The sequence below is a fragment of the Rhinatrema bivittatum genome, chromosome 2, assembly GCF_901001135.1.
Source record: "Rhinatrema bivittatum chromosome 2, aRhiBiv1.1, whole genome shotgun sequence".
In the NCBI taxonomy this organism is placed as follows: Eukaryota; Metazoa; Chordata; class Amphibia; order Gymnophiona; family Rhinatrematidae; genus Rhinatrema; species Rhinatrema bivittatum.
This window is the reverse complement of record NC_042616.1, coordinates 306,394,194-306,418,470: the sequence shown is the minus strand read 5'-3', so window position 1 is coordinate 306,418,470 and position 24,277 is coordinate 306,394,194. Positions and strand designations below refer to the sequence as shown.

The 24,277-nt window shown below is 46.5% G+C and overlaps 1 protein-coding gene across 2 annotated transcripts in view; it reads left to right on the top strand.

Annotated features, from left to right (window-relative positions):
* Positions 1–24,277, top strand: part of KIF15 (kinesin family member 15) — a 428,798-nt gene that overhangs the window by 341,400 nt on the left and 63,121 nt on the right. For both annotated transcript variants that reach the window (XM_029589694.1, XM_029589695.1), the window contains exons 28-29: positions 8,979–9,143; positions 9,354–9,463. In XM_029589694.1, coding sequence (XP_029445554.1) covers positions 8,979–9,143; positions 9,354–9,463 — 275 coding nt within the window. The remainder of the gene's footprint in view (positions 1–8,978; positions 9,144–9,353; positions 9,464–24,277) is intronic.

The window sequence follows — 24,277 nt, the reverse complement described above, 5'->3', positions numbered from 1 at the left end:
TCAGATCAGTCTCTTAAAACTCCAAGCAATTTGCTATGCTCTATAGGGATTCACGCACCTTCAATTCAAATTAACAATCAAGTAGCAATCTTCTGTATAAACAAACAAGATGGGTCCTGCTTCTGAATCCTCTGCCAGGAGGTCCAGAGAATTTGGGAGTGCCTCTCATGAAGCCTACCTTCAGGAGATGTATCTCCCAAGGATATTTAATACACTGGCAGATCGTCTCAGCCGAATTTTCCAATCTCATGAATAGTCATTGGACCAAGAAGTGGTGAATGTCCTGTTCTCTGATGGGGTCCATCATCCATGCACCTATTTGCATCAAAGAACAATCATAAAATTGAGAGTTTCTCCTCCATTCTTCCAAGCAAGTTCAGGTTTTCACCAGATGTTTTTCTGCTCGTATTAAATGTTGGTCTACTATTTGCATTCCCACAGTTCCCATTAGTGGCCAGGACAGTTGAGAAGATGATGTAGGATTGAGCAGAAATAATACTTATTGCTCCAGCCTTTCCCAGACAAGTGTGGTTCTCCTAACTGTTTCAAATCTTGATACATCATCAAATTCCATTGGGAGTGGAAGATATCTTAATTTCTGAAAAGAAACCATCAACCATAGTCATATGTTTTTATATGGAAAATGTATCACTTGGTGCCAGTCAACATCTCGAGATTCATCTGCTTATCAGTCTAAAGATCTTCTTTGATATCTATTCTTCTTGCCTTCTTCAGGTCTCCTCATACCTTCTGTGAAGGTGAATCTAAATGCTATTGCAGCTTATCCCCCATTTGTAGACTGGAACCAATCTCTCTTCATGCACTAGTTTCAAAGTTCATGAAAAGATTATAAAATACACTCTCTAAACCTGTAGAACATATGATTTTAATGTTGTCCTTACACAAGTGATGAAGTATCCTTTGAACTGTTATACTCTCTTCCTCTGACGTTTCTCGCATAATGGAATTTTTAGTGGCCTTGGTCTCTTATTTTCCTTATTTGCAGGTTTTTTTCACAATAAGGTGGTGCTATGTACTCACTCAAACTTTACTGAAAATTCTGTTCCATATCAATCAAACCATTGTCTTGCAGACATTTTTCCAAAACCACATGTGCATAAAGGTAAGGGAGACCTTCATTCATTGGACTGTAAGAGGACTATAGCTTACTACCTTCAAAGAACTCAAAAGCATGGGCAAGCATCCCAAGTATTCGTCTTTTATGATCCTAACAGACTGGGAAAGGCAATAACTAAATGGACTCCGTTAACTTAGCTGGTGAACTGTATTGCACATTGCTATGTACCAGTCGACCTCCAGTTCCCTGTACATACCAGGATCAGTCCAGACTGCTGGGTTATGTCTCCCCTCCAGCAGATGGAGTCAGAGAGAAAACTGAAAGCACCTCCCAGATATACTGGTGCGCCACCTGCCGTCCTCCAGTATTTCCTCTGACTCCAGCAGATGAGAGACATAACCTGCGGTTTGTCCTGACAAAAATTTTCTTTTAGGTCTTTTCTTCTCTTTTTCTGACCAAACTGTCAAAACTGTCTAGATCAACTGGGGTTTCCCTAGTTTAAAAAAAAAAAAAAAAAAAAAAGATTTTTGGATTTATTAAGTTAACAGCAGTGCTCTAAGGGGTTTCAGGCAGGCGTGGAGAGCTTCGCTCTCCCTGTTTACCCGGATTAAGTGTCCCTTTGGTATCGGGGGAGAGCTTACCGGTGGGCCGGTCACCCTCCCCCCTCCCCTCTTTAGGGGTATCTTTGCCAGCATAAGCTGAAGAGGGTTTTTTCATTTTACAAAAAAAAAATAAAATAAAATAAAAAATTTGTAAATTTGAACCTTCGCGGACACGTAAGGCCTGCTGGTTGCAGGCAGTGCCCTATTTTAAAACCCTAGCCTGCCGCGCTTACCAGGGACTCCGGAGGGGGTGGATTTTGAGTCACCCGGCGATTTCTCGAGCTGCTGTTTGGCGCGCTTTTCTGGGGCTGTGCGAACTCTTACCTTCGGCGTGTCTTCTGTCCCGGTCTCGGCATGCCGCGATCTTCGGCCTGTACGGCCTGTGGTAGGGCGGGGGCGCGACTCTCCAGGGAGGGTCTCTGCTCCCGTTGCATTCCCGGGGGCGAGGGACCCTCCCTGGGGCCGAGCGCTGCCCGCAGCGGCACTTTGCAGTCGTCTTCGGCGCGACAGGGGAGACTGGCTGCCGCGCGGTCGTCAGCCCCGCCTCCCTGTGTGAGGGAGCCGGCGGCCATTTTGACAGCGCGGCAAAATGAGGGTTCAGCGTCAGATGAGGAGGCTCTCTCTTCTCTCTCTCTCCTCTCTCGCCGCCTGCCTTAAGCCCACGCTGTGGGTCGGAAGCTGCTCCTCCAGCCCCTCCCCCTTCAGGCTCAACTAAACGGAGGGTGCCTTTCTCATCAAAGTTTGTGCTTTTCATGCACCAGGCATTCTTGGAGGCAGAGGCAGGCTGGGAGCAAGGTCCCTAGGGTGTCTCCTATCCCAGGTAAGCCTGAGCTCCCTGGAAAAGCTGTGGCTCCAGTAGGAACGGGAAATATCTCTTTCGGGGGTACAGGTGGCCTGGAGGGCCAAGATTTTACCCAGGAATCTCCGGATGGCGCAGGCCCGGAGGTCTCGGACCTACAGGGGTCCCTCGAGGGAGATGACCCCGAAGTGTTGCGCTTATTTGGCAAGGACGAGCTTAACTTTCTCATCCTGCATGTGTTGAAGGAATTGGAGATCCCCCCCCCTCAAACTTTTCCCTTACATCCCAAGGTAGTGCAGCTTGTTTCTAAAGAATGGGACGTTCCAGAGGCATCGCTGCGCGGGAGTAGGGCAATGATTAAGTGGTATCCCCTGCCCTCAGATTCTTTGGAGATCGTTAAGGTTCCGTCCGTTGATTCGGCGGTCACCGCTGTGGTTAAGCATACTACCATTCCGGTCACTGGAGGAGTAGCCTTGAAAGATCTCCAAGATAGAAAGTTAGAGGTTCTTTTAAAGCGCATCTTTGAAATAGCGGCCCTGGGGGTCCGTGCAGCAGCTTGTAGCAGTATGGTGCAGAGAGCCACTCTCCGCTGGGTTCAGCAATTGCTTACCACACAGGAACTTCCGCCGGCTGAGGCGGAGCAGGCTAACTGTGTAGAAGCTGCGGTTGCTTACACGGCGAACGCCTTGTATGATCTATTAAGAACCTCTGCCCGTACTATGTCTTCGGCAGTCGCGGCTCGGCGGTTACTTTGGCTCCGTCGATGGTCGGCAGATGCCTCCTCTAAATCACGTCTAGCCGCCTTCCCCTTCAAAGGGAAGTTATTGTTCGGTGGGAAATTGGCTCAGCTCATCAAAGACCTGGGGGATAATAAGGTATATAAATTACCAGAAGACAAGCCCCGTCAGTTTCGGCCTTTCGGGAATGCGCGATCCCGGTTTCGGGGGCAGCGCAGATTTCACTACGGCAGGGGTGGCTCTTTTTCCCAGAAACAGCAGGGCCCGAGGTCTCAATCGTGGTCTCCTTCCTTTCGAGGCAGGCGACCGCAGCGATTGGGATCCTCCCAGCCATTGCCCGCCGGGAAACCCTCGCAATGAAGGCGCGCTGACCCATTCCTCCTTCCCCCGAATCGGAGGTCGTTTGTCCCTGTTTTGGGAGGAGTGGGTCAAAATCACGTCAGATCAATGGGTCCTCGACGTGGTGCGTTACGGTTACGAGTTGGACTTTGCTCGGCCCCTCCGGGACTTTTTTATGATATCTCCTTGCGGGCCCCGAGAAAAGCAACTGGTTATAGCCCAAACGGTAAATCACTTACGGGCCCTAGGAGCAGTGCTGCCCGTTTTCCTCGGACGAGGTAAGGACGGGCCGCTATTCCATTTACTTCCTAGTCCCAAAGAAGGAAGGTACGTTCCGTCCTATCCTGGATTTGAAGCGAGTAAACAAGGCCTTGCGCGTTCCCCGGTTTCGCATGGAAACTCTAGGGTCTGTTATTGCGGCCGTCCACAAGGGAGAATTTTTGGCTTCTTTGGATCTAGCCGAGGCATATCTCCACATCGGAATCCGGGAACGTCATCAGAGATTTCTGAGATTCATGGTGTTGGGCGAACACTACCAGTTTTGCGCCCTTCCATTCGGCCTAGCAACGGCTCCGAGGGTGTTTACCAAAGTGCTTGTGGTAGTCGCGGCCTTCCTGCGACGTCAAGGAATATTGGTGCATCCCTACCTGGACGATTGGCTCATCCGGGCGAAATCGGAGAGCGAGTGCAACCGGGCAGTCCAGCTGGTGATACAGCAACTGCAGTCGCTAGGCTGGGTGGTCAACTTTGCAAAGAGCCAGCTGCTCCCGAGTCAACGGTTGGAATTTTTGGGAGCACGTTTCGATACCTTGGTAGGCAAGGTATTCCTGACTCGGCAGGGAATGGAGCATCTGATGTTTCAGGTACAGAGACTTCTGGATCTCACGTTGCCCACGGCCTGGGATTCTTTGCAAGTCATTGGACATATGGTGTCTACTCTGGAGATGGTGCCCTGGGCTTTTGCTCACATGCGGCCGTTGCAAAGGGCTCTTCCTTCTCGCTGGGACCAGAAATCCGAGCGCGGTCCAGCTTAGCGTGGTGGTTGGTCCCGGACAATCTTTTACAAGGAGTGGACCTCGAGCCCCCCCCCTTGGGTCATAGTGACGACGGATGCCAGGCTGACCGGCTGGGGAGCAGTCTGTCAATCGCGAGCGGCGCAAGGGTCGTGGACCCCTCATCAAGCTTCTTGGTCCATCAATCGTCTGAAAACCAGGGCGGTACGCCTAGCCTTGCGTCAGCTTCTGCCGATGGTACGGGGTCGGGCAGTTCGAGTCCTGACAGACAACGCAACCACGGTAGCGTATATCAATCGCCAGGGCGGCACGAAAAGTCAGCAGGTGGCGGTCGAAGCGTCTTTGTTAATGACCTGGGCGGAACGCTACCTGGCTCGCATCGCGGCTACTCGCATCGCAGGCGTAGACAACGTCCAAGCGGATTATCTCAGTCGTCAGTACTTGGATCCCGGGGAGTGGGAGCTCTCGGACCAGGCAATGAGTCTCATCACCCGGCGATGGGGAGTGCCGCGACTAGACCTGATGGCAACCCGGCTAAACGCCAAGGCAGCGCGTTTCTTCAGCCGGAGGCGAGAACACGGATCGGAGGGGGCGGACGCGCTAGCGATTCCATGGCCTTGTCACACCCTACTCTATGTGTTTCCCCCCTGGCCCTTAGTCGGCAAGGTGTTACGACGTCTAGAATCCCATCAAGGTCCAGTGATTCTAGTGGCTCCCGAGTGGCCAAGAAGACCATGGTTTGCGGACCTAGTCAATCTCGCCAGGGACGGGCCCTTACGGTTGAGCCACCTTCCGAACCTTCTTTGTCAAAGACCAGTATTTTTCGATCTGGCGGATCGCTTTTGTCTGGCGGCTTGGCTTATGAACGGAGGCGGTTGAGAAAGAAAGGTTATTCGGAACCGGTTATTTCTACCTTGCTTCGCGCGCGGAGACCTTCTACCACACTTGCTTATGCCGGGGTGGGGAAAGTATTTGACTCCTGGTGTGCGACCGCCCACGTTGAGCCTCGTCGTGCAGTGATAGCGGATATCCTTACTTTTCAACAGGATGGTCTGAAGAAGGGTTTAGCTTACAGTTCTCTGAGAGTCCAGGTGGCGGCTCTGGGTTGTTTGAGAGGAAAGATTGAAGGATCCTTTCTCGCATCCGGACGTGGCCGGATTCTTGCGCGGTGTTCGAAACTTGCGTCCTCCTCTCAGAGCCCTTTGTCCTTCCTGGAGCTTGAATTTGGTACTCAAGGGCCTCACCGTCGCGCCCTTTGAGCCGCTGAGGCGAGCCTCCTTAAAGGATCTCACCCTCAAGACATTGTTCTTAGTGGCCATCGCTTATCGGAACTGCAGGCGCTCTCGTGTAGAGAGCCATTCTTGCGCATTTCTGACTCCGGGGTGTCGTTACGTACGGTTCCTTCGTTCTTGCCTAAAGTTGTGTCGGTTTTTCACGTTAATCAGTCTGTAGATTTACCATCCTTCTCGGAGGCGGAGCTGAAGTCTTCTCACGGGTCCGAGTCGAAGCGTTTGGATGTTTGTCGCATGCTCTTGCACTATTTGGAGTTCACCAATGCCTTCAGACGGTCGGATCACCTGTTTGTCTTGTGGCAGGGGCCACAAAAAAGGGACTACAGGCCTCCAAGACCACTATTGCCCGTTGGCTGAAGGGCTCGATCGCGTCCACGTACATTGGTTGTGGTAAGCCCGTTCCGGACGGCCTTAAGGCCCACTCTCTGCGTTCTCAGGCGTCTTCCTGGGCAGAGAATCCTCTGGTTTCTAGCCAGGAGATCTGCAGGGCAGCCACTTGGAAGTCATTACATACTTTTGCTCGTTATTATCGGGTGGATGTTCGTGGGCCGTCGGCTGATTCTTTTGGCAGTAGTGTAATTCGAGCGAGACTCTCGGGGTCCCATCCCATTTAAAGCGGCTTGGGTACATCCCAGCAGTCTGGACTGATCCTGGTACGTACAGGGAAAGGAAAATTATGTTTCTTACCTGATAATTTTCGTTCCTGTAGTACCAAGGATCAGTCCAGACGCCCGCCCTATATTGTGCGTAGGAGAATCCGCTCGACTCCCATTTCTATCACAATTCCGCTTTGCACAAGGTAAGTGGAATTTTTCCTTCTTTCTCGTTTGGGGAAGGAATGCCTTAGGGGCTGCAGATTTATTGTTCTCTTCGTTTTGCGCATTGCGTTCTATTGGTGTTTGCATTGTTTGCGCTTTGCCTTTTCTGCACGAGGTTACTGTTTTTTACCTTCCTTACTACTTGATCTAGACAGTTGCCATGGTTATTTGGCTAAGTGTGCGGAGGAGTTCTCTTCTTCTTCTGCTTGGTTATCCATTATACTGAAGGACGGCAGGTGGCGCACCAGTATATCTGGGAGGTGCTTTCAGTTTTCTCTCTGACTCCATCTGCTGGAGGGGAGACATAACCCAGCAGTCTGGACTGATCCTTGGTACTACAGGAACGAAAATTATCAGGTAAGAAACATAATTTTCCTATCACATACTCTGTCAAAGCCCATCAAGTGAGGGCTGTAGTGAAGACATCTGCAAAGTACCAACTTGGTATTCTGTTCATACTTCCATTTATCATTATTGTCTAGACAATCTTTCGAAGAGCGAGAACAACGTTGGGCAGGCAGTTTTGTGTAATCTTTTCGCCAAATAGTCTACTCTCTATGGGGGAGCCGGATTTCTCTTTCTGTGAGTGTTCAGCAACACAATCCTAAGCTTGGGATTCTCCACATACCAATACTAATTCAGCCTACTTGTAAGTGGAGAAAGCAAGTATGCTTACCATAAACGGGGTTCTCAGGCAACAGGATGAATTAACTGTTTAATACCATCCCATCTCCCTGGAGAGTGGACTAGTTCATTAAATTTAATCTCTACAGTGGATTATGGGGCTCAAATAGCTGTCAGCATTTTTCGCGCTTATCTCGTTACCTGCAGCAATCACTGACAAGTTGTTTAATTGAACTATTTCCTTCACAACATAGATTTTGTTTAATGTTTCACTACACTTCCCTCCACGTTGATTTGGGGAGATTTTCTGACATTCTGATCCTTTGGTTTAAAGGCTTCCTCAACTTTGTGTGGGTTGGGATGCTGCAATAGCCTTTTTTGCTTGCTACTACAGCCCTCGCTTGATGGGCTTTGACACAGAGTATGTGATCTGGAGGTTGACTGGTACATAGCAATGTGCAATACAGTTCACCATCTAATTCAACGGAGTCCATTTAGTTATTGCTTTTTCCCAGTCTGTTAGGATCATAAAAGACGAATACTTGGAATACTTGCCCATGCTTTTGAGTTCTTTGTAGGTAGTAAGCTACAGTCCTCTTACAGTCCAATGAATGAAGGTCTCCCTTACCTTTATGCACATGTGGTTGTGGAAAAATGCCTGAACATAATAAAATTCCTATATATTGAATCTTTTGTCCCTCCTCCTTGTATTCATTAGCTTACGTAGGGTTGCCAACTTTTCCATGGAGCAGGACTGGACACTTTGTGGGGTGGGGGGGTTCCCTTTCAAATCAAACCAAACCTTGATATTTTTCCTAGGCAGAATCTGCCTGCCTATCTTTGGGGCTTGGGTTTGACTCTCCTCTTTCTCTGTGACTCCCAGAAGGACAGCACAAAGCGTAACAAGTGCAGCACAGTTGTGGGAGAGGCAGAGAAAGAGGATAGTCAAACCGAGCCCTGAAAATAGGCAGGTGATTGGAGCGCTGCCAAGCTTCCACCACTGATTGACCCCCTGGCCTTGCCTGACCGGGTTTTACAGTGTCCTGTTATCCTTATAACCGGGCACTGTACAACAGGCTGAAAAACTGGGCTGTCCGGTCCAAAACTGGGCAGTTGGTTACCCAAGGCTCATGAGGCAGTTGTGCAGGAGTTCCTGCACATGATCAGAGTTTGACTACTGAGCTCAGAAAGAAGGGTCTATTCAGCGCCTTCAGATGATATCACTAACGTGTCATGGCTAATTCATCCTGCTGTCTATGGAAAAATCCCGTTTATGGTAAGCAAACTTGCTTTATGTAGGTAAATACCAATTTGAATGTAAATTGTCTGAAAATGGCTGGCTTTAATAAAGTGAAAAGTGTGTTTTCCAGAACGTGTGCTTTTAGCCACATCTAGGGGAGGCATTCCTGAAGGGGAATGTTGGGCAAGATTGGAAAATAGAGTAGATTGCATTTTCAACATTACATGTGTTAGAAATTCAGGTGCAAATGTCTATAGATACTTTTTACATGTAGCAAGTTTCAAAGTGAAAGTACATGCAAACTGTATCTTGGAAACTTGGTGCAAAATCCATCTGTAAAAAAAAAAAAAGTCTGATCTCTATTCCAATGTGGACAGTTTGAAAACTACCCCCTTTTTCTTTTCAGATTGCATTAACTGGAATCTTATATTTACAGAATCCAAGAACATTGCCAAGTTTTGAATTACATTCATCTGAAATGTTTGAGTCCCATGAAAAAGAGCTGGAGAATCAACGAACCTTCATTACTACCCTGGAGCTTCTTATATCAGAGCTAACTGATGAAAGAGCTGTCAAGAATGATGAAATCCTGAATCTAAAGGTATAAAACTTGCAGCCTACCAATTGCTAATATTGGAAAAAATTATAAACACAGAAGTCTACTCTAAAGACTTTAGCCTTTTGGGCCACTCTTATGCTAGAAAATATTGGAATATTTTTCTTTTGTTCTTTGCCAGTGAAGAAATATTTATTTTGCACTAAAACTGGAAACTTATTGTCTTCAAAGATTGCTTTTAACATTGGGTTTCAGGGACAGTTATGTGAAATGGAAAACCTACGGCTGGAAAACCAGAATTTACTGGCAGAATGCCACAACTTACAGACTGAGCTGGCAGATGCTAGGACAGAAAGAAAACGCAGGTAAATGAATGCTGCAGGCCCAAAAGAAAAGTTGAGCGAGGATCTTATGTTAGCCTGATAATTTTTTTTTTATTTTTTTTTTACAGTCCTAACAAGGTATTTAGGTACAGATACATTTTTAAACACTTTTTTTAGATTTATAAAAAGCTAAGTTTTGGGGATAATAAGATAACCACCTCTCCATGACTTTGCATTGTATTTTATATTTGAACAGAGCAAAACACCCATGTCAAACAAGGCAGTACTACAGAGCATGCTACTTAAGTCAGTGTGATAATCTTTACACAGCCAACATGATCTAGGTTTTATTAATCTTGTGTACGTCACATGTACAGCAATATTCTACTAAGCTCTGAAATGGTACCCATATATTTTAAAATATTTTTCATATTCTTATGTTTTTTTAATAAGTCATAATCATAGTAAGGTTCCTTCCTGATGTTTTCTGAATAAGGGTTCTAACAGTTGCTAAAGCTTGCTCCTCTAAAATTTGCTAGCTCTATAAAAGTATCACCTATTTATCCCAGGACAAGCAGGATGCTAGTCCTCACATATGGGTGACATCGGTAATGGAGCCCTATGTACGGAAAAACTTCTTTAAAAGTTTCCATGAAACTTTTGAATGGCACCGGAGTGCCTACTGAGCATGCCATGATATTCCCTGCCACAGGGGTCTCCCTTCAGTCTTCTTTTTTCCGTGAAGCCGTTAGCATCGCGGGTTTAATTGGAGTCCTGAGGTGATTTTCACCTATTTCAAATTTTCGGAAAAACTTACTTCCACCGCAGGGGTTTCCCGCAGTATCACCAGGGTAACTTTTTCCGTTGTCTGTTTCCGGCTGGGACCGATATTTTTTGGGTTTCGCCGTCGACGGCTGTCCGGCGCCATGGCCTCCGGCTTCAAAAAGTGCCAAAACTGTGTGAGGACAATGTCTATTATCGACCCTCACTTTGAATGTGTTCTTTGCTTAGGCAAAGATCACAATATCCAAACATGTAAATCATGTGCGGAAATGACAGCAAAAGGTCGTCGTCTTCGGGCCGAAAAAATGGAGCAGTTATTTAATATCCAATTGCTTCCAAGGCCTTCGACCTCAGCGCAATCTTCTCCATCCGCTTCAGTCCGTCAACTGATACTGAAGCAGAAAAGTCCAGAGGCGGGAGATGCCTCAACACCATCCCCTTCGGTTTCTTCAAAAGCATCGACCTCGGGGAGCGAAAAGCAGAAAGAAAAACACCGCCACCGGCATCGAAGACGCCAGGTAACGATGACCGAGGATCCATCGTCAGGCACGGCCTCGCCTGCAAAGAAACCCCGGACGGGGACTGAGGCTCCGAGGCCTAGTGATACCGGGCGATCCCCACCGATATCGGTGCCGGGCTCCATACCTCCTCAGGGCTCTGAGGAGGTATCGGCATCGCCACCACCGCCTCCCTCCATAGCTGCTCTGTTATCACCAGCTGTGCGAGTGGAACTTGACTCTTTTATTCGTCAAGCGGTGCAACAGGCTCTGCGCGATGTGATTCCGCCTCAGCCATCGACAACTCCATCGATGCCGATTCCATCACCGAGGGAGCCAGCACCATCGATGCCGCAGACACCGACAAGGCCGCAGGAACCGGTCCCGATGCCGACTCCGGTACATTCACCGGTGCCACAGGTACCTCCACCGATACCTTCGCCGGTGCCACCAGTATCTACACCGGTGCCCGCACCAATACCATCGATGCCGGCACCGGTGCCCAAAGAAGATGTCTCCATTCTGCATCCAGTTTTTACTAAACTGGACACACTCCTAGACATCCTTACTAATAAAATGCCAGGGGAACCGATTCCAGGCCCTTCTGGAGTGCCAAGACCCCCAAGGCCTCGTTCTCCGGTCCTACCATCTCAACCCATGCAGCCAATCACTCATCACACACCACATGAGATGCCTGCAGACACCAGCTCTGATTATTCTTCAGATGAAGAAATATTTTCAGAGCCTTCTCCGCCTGATGACCACAGGAAGTCTCCTCCTGAGGACCTCTCCTTCACCAATTTTGTTAAAGAGATGGCTGACACCATTCCCTTTCCCATTCAAACGGAAGTGGATGCACGTCAAAAGACCTTGGAAGTCCTCCAGTTTGTGGACCCTCCCAAGGAAATGCTGGCAGTCCCTGTCCATGAAGTGTTCCAGGAGCTGCAATATAGGATTTGGGAGCATCCAGGTTCGGTGTCGGCAGTAAACAAGAGGGCAGAGTCAACCTACCTAGTGCAACCTATTCCAGGGTTCCAGAAAATTCAGTTGCCTCACCAGTCAGTGGTCGTGGAATCCGCTCAGAAGAAGGCGAAGCGGCAAAAGTCACACTCCTCTGTACCACCTGGGAAAGAGAGTAGGTTTCTTGACAACCTGGGAAGGAAAATCTTTCAAGGTTGAATGCTGGTTTCAAAGATATCATCTTATCAATTATATATGAACCAGTACCAAAGAAACCTTTGGAAACAGGTTCAAGAACTCTCTCTCTCTCTCCCTGAACAATATCAGGAATCCTTGCAGGACATTATTCATAAAGGCCTCGAATCCGGTAAACATGAGGTCCAAGCCACCTATGATTGTTTCGAAACTGCTGCACGACTATCAGCATCTGGTATTGCTGCAAGAAGATGGGCATGGCTCAAGGCCTCTGATCTGCGCCCAGAGGTCCAAGAACATTTAGCAGATCTGCCTTGCTTGGGGGATAATCTTTTTGGTGAGAAGATAAAAGAAGCTGTGGCAACCCTGAAGGACCACACTGAAACATTGAAGCAGTTATCTTCTCAACCACAAGAGACTCAGCCTTCTACTAGGAAGTTTCCAAGGCGTGACACTCGACGGCCTTATTATCGCCCACGTCGATATTACCCCCCAGCAGGTAGGCCAAGAACTAGCCGGCCAACGCAATGACAGCAGCCTAGACAAAGGCCTGCAAGGGCTCAACCACCTCCACAAACTGCCACTACATCTGGTTTTTGAAAAGCCCCAGAGAGCAGCAGCCAGATCAACCCATTCCCAAATACACCAGTAGGAGGTCGAATACAATACTTCCACAGCAATTGGACCTCCATCACCACCGACCAGTGGGTATTATCCATCACAACTCACGGTTACAGATTGGATTTCCTTACTGTCCCAAACGAAAATCCACCACTTCCATCTTGGACAGTAAATCAACATTCCATAATTCTTCAAACAGAATTATCCACCCTTCTGAGATCCAGGGCCATAGAACCAGTTCCTGGACCTCAAAAGGGCAGAGGATTCTACTCCAGATATTTCCTCATTCCAAAGAAAACAGGAGGCCTTCGTCCCATTCTAGACCTCAGACAACTCAACAAATTTCTCAAAAAAGAAAAATTCAGAATGGTGTCCCTAGGCACCATTCTACCTCTTCTTCAAAGGGGAGATTGGCTCTGCTCTCTGGATCTTCAAGATGCATACGCTCACATCCCCATCTTTCCTCCTCATCGACAATACCTGCGCTTTCGGGTACTGGATCAGCACTTTCAATACAGAGTGCTGCCATTCGGCCTTGCATCAGCACCACGAGTATTCACAAAGTGCATGGCTGCAGCAGTGGCACACCTCCACAAGCAAAGAGTGCACGTGTTCCCTTATCTGGACGATTGGCTCATCAAAGGTCAATCAAAAGAAGGAGCTCTCACTTCCCTCAAGCTCACCATCCAAGTGCTTCACTCCTTGGGATTTCTCATCAACTACCAGAAATCCCATCTGTCACCAACTCATCTGATACAGTTCATAGGTGCAGAACTGAACACTACAATAGCAACAGCTTTTCTTCCAAGAGACCGTGCTCAAACACTTGTCCTGTTGACTCACAATCTTCGCAACCAATTCCAGGTAACAGCTCACCAGTGCCTCATTCTTCTAGGGCACATGGCTTCCACAGTTCATGTAACTCCCATGGCCAGATTGACCATGCGACTACTGCAATGGACACTCAAAACACAGTGGATACAAGCCACTCAACCAATGTCCACTCCCATTCATATCACACCAGAACTCAGATCTGCACTCATCTGGTGGACATCAATGAACAACCTGCTCAAAGGCCTACCTTTCCAGCAACCAGTTCCACAAGTGACTTTGACTACAGATGCATCCACCTTAGGGTGGGGAGCACACATTGGTCATCTAAAGACACAGGGCAAGTGGACAAAGCTCGAAGCCTCTTTTCAAATAAACTTCCTGGAGCTTCGAGCTATACGCTATGCGCTACATGCATTCAAGGACTGCCTTTCACACAAGACTGTTCTGATACAAACGGACAACACAGTAGCCATGTGGTACATCAACAAACAAGGGGGGACAGGTTCCTACCTTCTTTGTCAAGAAGCAGCACAGATTTGGGACTGGGCCCTAACACACTCAATTCTTCTACGGGCCACTTACCTAGCAGGCATCCACAACGTAGTAGCAGATCGCCTCAGTCGTCAGTTCCAACCGCACGAATGGTCCTTGGATCCAACAATAGCATCCAAGATCTTCCAACGCTGGGGTCAACCGACGATAGATCTCTTTGCATCCCATCTGAACTACAAAGTGAACAATTACTGCTCTCTCCTCTGGCAGCAGAACAGCCTACCAAAGGACGCATTTGCTCGCCATTGGAATTCAGGACTGTTATACGCGTATCCTCCGATACCACTCATAACCAAAACGCTAGTGAAGCTACAACAGGACAAAGGGACCATGATACTCATAGCCCCATATTGGCCTCGACAAGTATGGTTCCCCACACTGCTAGATCTCTGTCAGGGATCCAATTCGCCTGGGAGTAGCTCCCAATCTCATAACTCAGGAACAGGGTCAGTTGCGCCATCCCAACCTTCAATCCCTGTCCCTGACAGCATGGATGTTGAAAGCTTGATCTTACAGCCTCTCAACCTCCCATCCGCTATATCTCAAGTACTTATAGCTGCACGTAAACCTTCCACTAGAAAGAATTATTCCTACAAGTGGAAACTGTTTACTCTGTGGTGCACTCAGAAAGATTTAGATCCTTTCATTTGCCCCACTACCTCGCTACTAGATTACCTTTACCACCTCTCAGACTCTAGTCTTAAGACGTCATCTGTAAGGGTACACTTAAGTGCAATCTCAGCTTACCATAATAAGCTGGAAGATGCACCTATCTCCACACAGCCTCTCGTCAGTAAATTCATGAGAGGCCTAACTCACATTAAACCTCCAGTTCATTCCCCAAGCATACAATGGGATCTGAACGTAGTATTAACCAGGCTTATGCGTTCTCCTTTTGAACCCATAAATACTTGTGACCTTAAATACCTTACTTGGAAAACGGTATTTCTCATAGCCATTACATCAGCTAGAAGGGTCAGTGAATTACAAGCACTAGTCACATACGAACTTTTACAAAGTTCCTACATGACAGAGTAGTACTCTGTCCACATCCAAAATTCCTTCCTAAGATTGTCACGGAATTTCACTTGAACCAATCCATAGTTTTACCTACATTCTTTCCTAGGCCTCACTCTCACCAAGGAGAAAGAGCCTTACACACTTTGGACTGTAAGCGTGCGTTATCCTTCTATTTAAACCGCACTACAGCCCAAAGAAAATCCAGTCAGCTGTTTGTATCCTATGATCCAAACAAACCAGGTAAAGCAGTGGGTAAGCATACTCTGTCGAACTGGTTAGCAGATTGCATACAATTTTGTTATGAAAAAGTAGGCCTTACTCTTCAAGGGCGAGTAAAAGCACACTCAGTCAGAGCAATGTCAACTTCAGTAGCACACCTTCGCTCTGTACCTATTCTGGACATTTGCAAAGCAGCAACATGGAGTTCTTTTCATACCTTTGCAGCTCACTACTGTTTAGATAAAGAAGGAAGACAAGATTCAGCCTATGGACAATCCGTCTTAAAGAACTTGTTTCCAGTGTAATCCCAACTCCTTCTACATCCAACCTGCTGAGATTTCGGCTGATTCATTTCGACAACAATACTCTACTGTTACTATCCTCAAAATGACTCAGCCTCTAGCTTGCTAATCACCCATATGTGAGGACTAGCATCCTGCTTGTCCTGGGATAAAGCAAAATTGCTTACCTTGTAATAGGTGTTATCCCAGGACAGCAGGATGTAGTCCTCACGAAACCCACCCGCCACCCCGCGGAGTTGGGTCCGATACGTTTTATTATTTTATTTTTGGCTAACGCCTATTGCTACAAAACAAGACTGAAGGGAGACCCCTGTGGCAGGGAATATCATGGCATGCTGGGCATGCTCAGTAGGCACTCCGGTGCCATTCAAAAGTTTCATGGAAACTTTTAAAGAAGTTTTTCCGTACATAGGGCTCCATTACCGATGTCACCCATATGTGAGGACTACATCCTGCTGTCCTGGGATAACACCTATTACAAGGTAAGCAATTTTGCTTTATCTCAGGACAGCAGGATGTAGTCCTCACACATGGGTGACGACATTGATGGAGCCCTATTGCGGAAAACTTTCTGTCAAAGTTTCTAGAAACCTTTGACTGGCTCTGTGAGGCCACTGAGTATGCCCAGCATGCCATGATATTCTCTGCCACAGGGGTCTCTCTTCAGTCTTCGTTTTTCCATGCTGCTGTAGACATTGCGGAGCAGGAGCCTTTGTGAGTTTCCTCACAGTTTTTGTCTGACTAAAAATCAGATTTCACACCATTCATTTTCTCCCATATCATAGTCTCTCAGGTTTCCACCGGCTGGTGAGTAAATCTTAGTCTTTTTTACTCTTTGAGTAAAATGTTTTCCTCTCACGTTTCCTCTCATTTCATCAATGGCTGTCGACGTTAAAATGGCCACGGGATTTAAAAAATGTCCCAACTGTAATCAGACAATGTCCATTACAGACCCACACCTCGAGTGTGTGCTTTGTTTAGGGGAAAAACACGATATAACAACCTGTCCCAAGTGTGCAGAAATGACCGCGAAGGGAAGAAAGGCCCGCCAAGAAAAGATGGAGCATTTATTCCATCTACAACTTCTGCCATCTCCTTCCACATCGACTCAATCGTCTCCGGCCGGAGTCTCCAAACGCATAATTTTGAAAAAACGTTGTCCGGAAGAGTCGGGGGACCATCCATCACCAACATCTTCGATAGCATCAACGAAGCCAGCGACCGAACACCGAAGCACCGCCATCAGCACAGACACCCATCGATACCAGAGGCGCTTCTCTCCCCAGAGGAATCGACTGCGAAACGGCCTAGGATCCAGGAAACACCGGTACCTCCGATGCTGAGGCCTTCATCCCATGGCAACGCACCAGTTGTCGAACCTCCACAGGGCTCTGTGGAAGGACCATCTCCACCGCCACCGCGTACAGCTGCTCTGCCTGCACCAGCTGTCACACAGGAATTGATGGATTTCATCCATCAAGCGATGCTCCAGGCCTTAAAGGATCAACAGACGTCGATACCGGTTCTTGCACCGATGCCGGTACCCGTACCGATGCCGGTACCTGCACCGATGCCGACAGTCCCACTGATGCCAGCACCACAGCCAAAGTCGATACCGAGGTGACCATCAATACCGATGCCGATTCCATCGTCTATGCCCGACCCAATGCCAGCGATGCCGATGTCACCTGGGGCTCCAGGACATCCTGAATTTGTGCTGTACCAGCTTCTCATGAAGAAATTTGATGAAATAATCGGTGCTATTCCATCCAAGCCACGAGAAGAAATTCCTGGACGGATACCTATAGATGATCCGCAGCCAGGTCCTTCAGGACTTCCTCGCCCACCAAGGTCTTCTCCAATGTCTCCACATCAGGACGATCCATATGATACATGGGATGATAGGCATACAGACACTTCTTCTGAAGGATTTATGTCTGATCCTTCCCCTCCAGAAGAACGGAAGAAATCTCCACCGGAGGATTTATCCTTTACAAACTTTGTTCAGGATATGGCGGACACCATACCGTTTACTCTGGTAGCTGAAGAGGATGCTAGACAGCAAACACTGGAGGTCCTCCAATTCATGGATCCTCCAAAACAAGTCTTAGCTATACCTGTCCATGAAGTTCTCCTAGACTTACAGCATAGACTCTGGGAGCACCCATGCTCAGTACTTGCTATCAATAAGAGTGGACACTACTTATTTGGTACAATCTGTTCCCGGCTACCAGAAAGCACAACTTCCACACCAATCAGTTGTGGAATCCGCACAAAAGAAATCAAAATGGATAAGACCGCATTTCTCCACTCCTCCAGGCAAGGATCATAGATTCTTGGATTCCCTGGGTAGAAAAATTTATCAAGGAACCATGTTAAACACAAAAATTGCATATCAGTTGTACATGATTCAATATCAGAGGAATCTGTGGAAACAGATGCAAGAATTTTCAACTTCATTACCACAGCAATATCAAGAAGCAGCCCAAGCAATCATTCACAAAGGACTTGAAGCTGGCAAGCATGAAGTCCGAGCCACTTATGATAATTTTGAAACAGCCTCTAGAGTAGCAGCTTCTGGTATAAGTGCAAGACGCTGGGCATGGCTTAAAGCCTCGGACCTCAGGCCTGAAGTCCAGGAAAAGTTAGTTGATTTACCATGTGTTGGTGACAACCTTTTTGGCTCTAAAGTGCAAGATGCTGTGGCACAATTAAAGGAACACACAGAAACCCTGCGCCAACTATCATTAGTTCCACAGGACTCTGCTACTCCGTCATCTCGCCGACCTACAAGAAAGGAATCTAGACGACCCTTCTATCGACAGAGGCGTTATTACCCTCCAGCATCAAGGGGCAGATCTTCTAGGCAGCAGCAAAGAGCTCAGCCCAGGCAACCTAGGGCTGCTAGGCCTCAACCTCTGCCGCAGACGGGACCGGCTGCAAGCTTTTGAGGCCATTGCCAGAGACTTTTGATAATTGATGAGAGAGCCCATTGAGTGAAGTAGAGTAAATGTTCGACTGAGAGAAGCCAGAGCTCCTTGTTGAGATTGACTTCTGATGAGCCAGTCGTCTAATAGGGAAAGACATGGACACTTTGGTCTCTTCAGTCACATCTTTTCCACGGAGCCCATAGTTTGCTGTTCTCCTTACTTTTCTCTGCAGTATCATATTCTTCCTCTCAGGATTGCAGGAATCATTTATCCACCTCCTTTTAGTCAATTAAGTAGGGTTTTTGGTCCTAAGTTTCCATGTATTTTCATCAGCTTCTTGGTGCATGGCATCGATAGTATTTTTCCTGTTAGGTCTTTTGATTTTGCCTTGTTGATTTTTTAATCAATGTCCCAGAAGGAGAAGAAAACTAGCAGTTTTGAAAAGTGCCCCTCCCCCTGTGCAAACAGGTCACGTCTATCGTGAATTCCCATGATAGATGTCTTTTGCCTGGCAGCCAACCACAACATCCAGGGTGTTCCCTCTGCATGACTGTGACCCCTAAGTCCGGCCCATCAACATCGAGGAACCTAGTAGCTGCACAGACTGCTGATGGGGCATTGATCTCCCTTGACATTGAGCAACAGAAAGAGAAAGGGAGACAAGCTGCTGTTTGGCTATTCCCACCCAAAGAGTGAGGGGGTTCCTTTTTGTGCCAGTGTTGCAGAGCTCCAATGACATGCATCAGGTGAAGACCAAGAAACATCACAATTGGTCTCCATCGTTGCATGATGCTGGGGGCAGGGAAAATCTGGTGGCTGCTTTGAATCACTTGAAGTATTCCCATGAGGAGGAGAGCTCATCCTCGATGCAACCCTGAGAATCACAACATTCTGAGTGCCCAGGTGTCAGCCACTGTTTTACCTCTTGTGCCCCAGGAAGATGTGGCCTTTCCTCCTGTTTAGTAGGCAGTGCTAGGATCAGCATTGTTTGAGGAGCTGGCACGTAAGATGAAAAGCACTGATGCACTGACATTGATTTTATCATTCCCCAAGGACCCTGATGCCAGTTCCTAGCGAAGTCTCGACATCGAGAACAGCCACACTGATGTTGATCTCCAGCACACTGGGAGAAGAAGCTTCACCAAAGTGCAAGAGTTTATCTGGGTCTAGGCCCCATCAGACAAATACTCCCCTTCTCAGCTAGCTAGGTGGAATCCAAGTCCATACCCCCAATGTACCAGTTGGGCTAAAAATACTCATGGGGCTACGATTATGGATTTGAGGTTTTCTCTGATCAGAGGGATCAACAGGTCTCCCTCAGATCCCCTCTCCTCCACAGAAAAGAGCTCCTTTGGGGGATCTTTCTACTGATTTTGTGAAGAGAATAGCAGAGGCCATTCTATTTCAATTACAAAAGGAAGAAGAGTCCAGGGCTAAGATGCTAGACATCCTTCAGTTTGTGGATCCCCTCCCCCCAACACACATATCAAGGATATCTTGACTGTGCCCATCCATGCAATCCTTCAGAAGACAAAGATGAGAATGTAGGAGAGTACCTTTGTGTGGCTATAGTAGTTGAAAAGTGGACACTATATATTATGTCCAAAAGGCTTCCAAATTGGAGAAGCAGCAGCTGCCTTGCCAGTCTGGTGGTTGAATACACCCTCGAGAAGGCCAAAAGGTCTAGAAGCCATTCCTCGGTGCCTCTGGGGAAAGAGTCTTGTACTGTGGACTTGCTCAGACAAAATTTTTTCAGGAGGCTATGCTCGGCATTCAAATAGCATTTTACTAGTCCTTCATGAGTGCAGTGTCACAACATACACAGTTGAAACATTAGAAAGAGATTTTAAATAAATTATACTCTGGACTTAACGTTCCTCCCTACTTATGTTTATTTTATTTTATTTCATGTTTATTTTATGTTTGTTTTTTTAACCATGGAATTAGTCTATGGTAATGTTTTATTTAATACTATTGTAACTTGTAATCGAATGAGGGTTATTTTATTTTGAGATTATATTTATTTTGGGCAATGTATACTAGGTTTTTAATGTTTTATTTTTTGAAGAACGATTTTGGATTATTTATGTATTGTCTTTTTTTTTAAAAATTCTGTAAACCGGCTTGAAGTTATTTGCGAATATTTCAGTATATAAAATGGTTAAATAAATGGGAAATTCCCTAAAGTTTACAGTAACAAAATGAAATAGAAAGTGTACTTATTAGGAAACATTTAGGGTTTCAATCAGATAACCCCAGGCCCTATCTACTGCAATGATGACATCAAAAGCAGAGATGATACAGCCAATGAAAGCAAGCAACAGTTTTAGAATCGAGGGAGAATGAAGCCTGACATTGTACTAAGCAGAGCTGCTGTTATGGTGCTCTATGCTCGGACCTTCAAAAAGTGCACAAACGCTTTAAAAGAGAGAACAGTTATAGCATAAGCAGAGAGTGAATGTAAAGTGTGAGAGTTAAGTCGTTCCCGGTAAAGGTACAAGGCACCATATACAACAGAGCAGCATATGTAGGTGGGTCATTAATAGCGTGTGACTGATTTCTCATATATTGCACACTGAATGATGGGATACTGGAGAAAGCTCAGTAATTTGAACCAGATGTTGCCAATGAGCTCCTACTAGACTGAGGGCTCACTAAGTGGTTCTAGTTAAAAAAAAATAAAGTGATCCCCTTCAATGTTGCAGAATCTACAAATCCAACTAAAAGCAAGAAGTCCTACAATATATCAGGAATATGATACATTGTGGCAAAGCACTGGTTGAGAGAGGGAGAGCAGTAAAATTATATTCTTCCAAAACTAAATTTGACTGGAGATGAACACATCACTATTCCCATCTGAAAGAAGGCAAAACACTTGATGTGTTCAGATTGCAGTTCAAAGAGAGAGTGTGAATGGGGAAAGCAGAGAATAGAGCTGAATTCTTTTCATTTCTTTAGTTAGAGCTGATACAGTGCCAATAAGACGTCATGAAGTTACATACATGTAGGTACCACTACTGACATACAGGCCGATTCAGTACAGTGTGCTCAGCCAAGTGCACCGTACAGCACCAGTTTGGCCGCATGTATTCGAAGCGCGTCTATTACCCCTTATACCAGTGATGGCCAACCTTTTGAGCTCAGTGTGTCAAAATTAATTAAAAAAACGAGCATAACTCGGGTGGTGTGTCACTTCTAGAAAAATCCATAATTTTGTGATATTTGTAGCTCTAATCAATAACAAAAAGTTATAATTTTAATATATGTACTGTATTTATTAATAAAGCAAAAACAAATAATTCTTTACCTTACCTGCTTAGTGACTTTTTTGTTGCTGAACTTCATTGACTAAAATCTTCAATTGAAGGTTGGTATTTCGTACACTTCAAGTCCAAGCAAGCGTTACAAACTTCATCTGTCAGTCGGTTTCTTTTATTGGCTCGCATTCATTTTCACACCACTCCCTCCCCATCCCCCAGGCATGCACACATTCATTCTCACACACACAGACCCCCAGGCAGGCACCCATGCATTCACATACATACACCTCCAAGCAGAGTCCCATTCATACACATGCACACACTAAAGGCAGACCCCCCTCTCTTTTGCCAGCAATCTCGGAACCTCTCTCATTCCTCTGCTGCCACTGTCACTGCTGCCACATGGCTATTGGGGAGGTGCCGATTGCTGCTACTGACACTGAAGCCCCATTCTGCTGCCTCCTCTGTGCAGGCCCCGTGGGCTTCCACTTTCTCCATGCTGATCTCGTACATTGTGAGATCCGTAGAGAAAGTGCTATTCTTGCACATTCCCAAAGATTACATGTGCCAATCACTAAAAAGTACATTTTTTTTTGCCTTTGCTGTCTGATCTTAGTTTTCTAATTGGTTGGTCACAGGTTTTTTTTTTCCACCTTCCCTTTCTTATTTTTTTGCCAATTCCTTTTATATTGTCTTTTTTTCTGTTTCTTTTCTCTCCATCTTCTTCCCTCAAACACACAGTCAGGTTCTCATTCTCACATGCATTTCTCTTTCTCACACACACACACACACACAGGCTCTCACTGGCACATGCTCTCTCTCATACAATCATTCATACACACAGGCTCTCACTGGCACATGCTCTCTCTCATACAATCATTCATACAAACAGGCTCTCACTGGCACATGCTTTCTCTCATACAATCATTCATACACACACAGAGGCTCTCACATGCTGTCTCTGCAAACATTCAGGTCCTCACTCTCACACACAATCTCTCAATTCATCTCATACACGCGCGCACACACACACTCTACAGACCCTCAGCCTCTCTCTCACCTCTGGGCCTCCTCTTCGCGGGTCGCCGCAGGATGGGCTCTGCAGCGGCCCTGATCTTCTCAGGCCGCGGCAGCCCTGCTACCGGGTCTCTTCCTCTTTTCGGACCGCTGCGACTTGGAATTCGCAGCGGCTCGTAAGCGCTGCTTCTCTTCTACACGCGCTGATACTTCTCCTCCTTCCTGCCCACGCGGCTCCGGCAACGTTTACTTCCGGGGCCACACAGGCAGGAAGGGGGAGGAGCATCAGCGCGTTTAAACGCGATCTTTGTTTTCGGCTATCGCTGCGCCGCATGAGCCTCCCTGCGCCCGGGGGCATTGGTGGAGGGGTCCGGAGAGTAGGGGGATACAAAAAAACAAATTTTAAAGGGTCGGCGCAGCTGAAAAAGAAAAGGCTCAGCACAGCCGATTAAAAAAAAAAAAAAAAAATTCTCGATAGTCTTTGAAACGCTGCGCTTGTCAGCCAACACGTCTTGGCGTGTCACCTCTGACACGCGTCATAATAGGTTAGCCATCACTGCCTTATACTGTCCAAACTCACGAAAACTAATAGCGCATATCACATGCAAATGCAGGTTGATGAGCCTATTAGTCGCCCAGGATACTGAAAGTCAAATGCGTCCAAGCTGCACATTTTTTACTCTCAGAAATTAATGCCTGCCCAAAGGCAGGCGTTAATCATAGACGGCACCAGGTAAGTGTACAGAACAGCAGAAAAAACTGCTTTTCTGTACACCCTCTGACTTAATATCATAGCGATATTAAGTCGGAGGCCCCAAAAATAAAAAAAATTTCATTAAAAAAAAAAAAATCTGCCCGCCAGTTTGAAAATCTATGCTCAATTTTGCCGGCGTCTGTTTTCTGAACCCGTGGCTGTCAGCGGGTTCGAAAACAGACGCCTGTAAAATTAAACGTCGGTTGTCAGACCCACTGACAGCCGCTGCTTCAGCTAGCGCCTCCTTATTAGCGCGGGCCCTAATTTAAATACAGAATCGCGCACCCAGGAGAGGTGCCTGGGCACGCGTCGGGAGAGCGGGCGCTCAACACTGAGCGCCGGCTCTCCCGCAAGTTTGTTTTTTTTTTTAATTGGCCTGACTGATTGCGGAAGAACCTCAGGCATGGTGACAGGGTTTCTTTTGTTTTTGTTTTAAGAGTAGGTTAGTAGGTTAAAGAAGAACGCACAAGAAAAGACAATGAAATGTTAGTCTGGAGCTCCAGCAACGAAAGGAGAGAGAAAATAGCCAGGCCTGAGCTTAGAAAAGGCACACAGAGACAGGAAAAGGAAAGTGGAACAAAGGGTAATAAAAGAGAACACAAACTAAATTACAAATAAAAAGAGCATTTTATTTAACTTGAATAGAATCTTCAAGTGAGTTCCCAGTCTACACTGAAAAGGGAAAAAAAAAATAAAACGTAAAAGTATCACTTTTTACTGCAAGAGACTGAGAAAAAATATGTATTTATTTATTTTATTTGTGTTTTTTATACCGAAGTTTGGAACACGCCTTCACTCCGGTTTACAAATAAAACAACTTATTACAATGTAATACATGTTAGAACAATAATGCAATAATGAAGAATTTCATAATACGTTATTATGAAAGGGTTATTAGATACAGTGATTTTC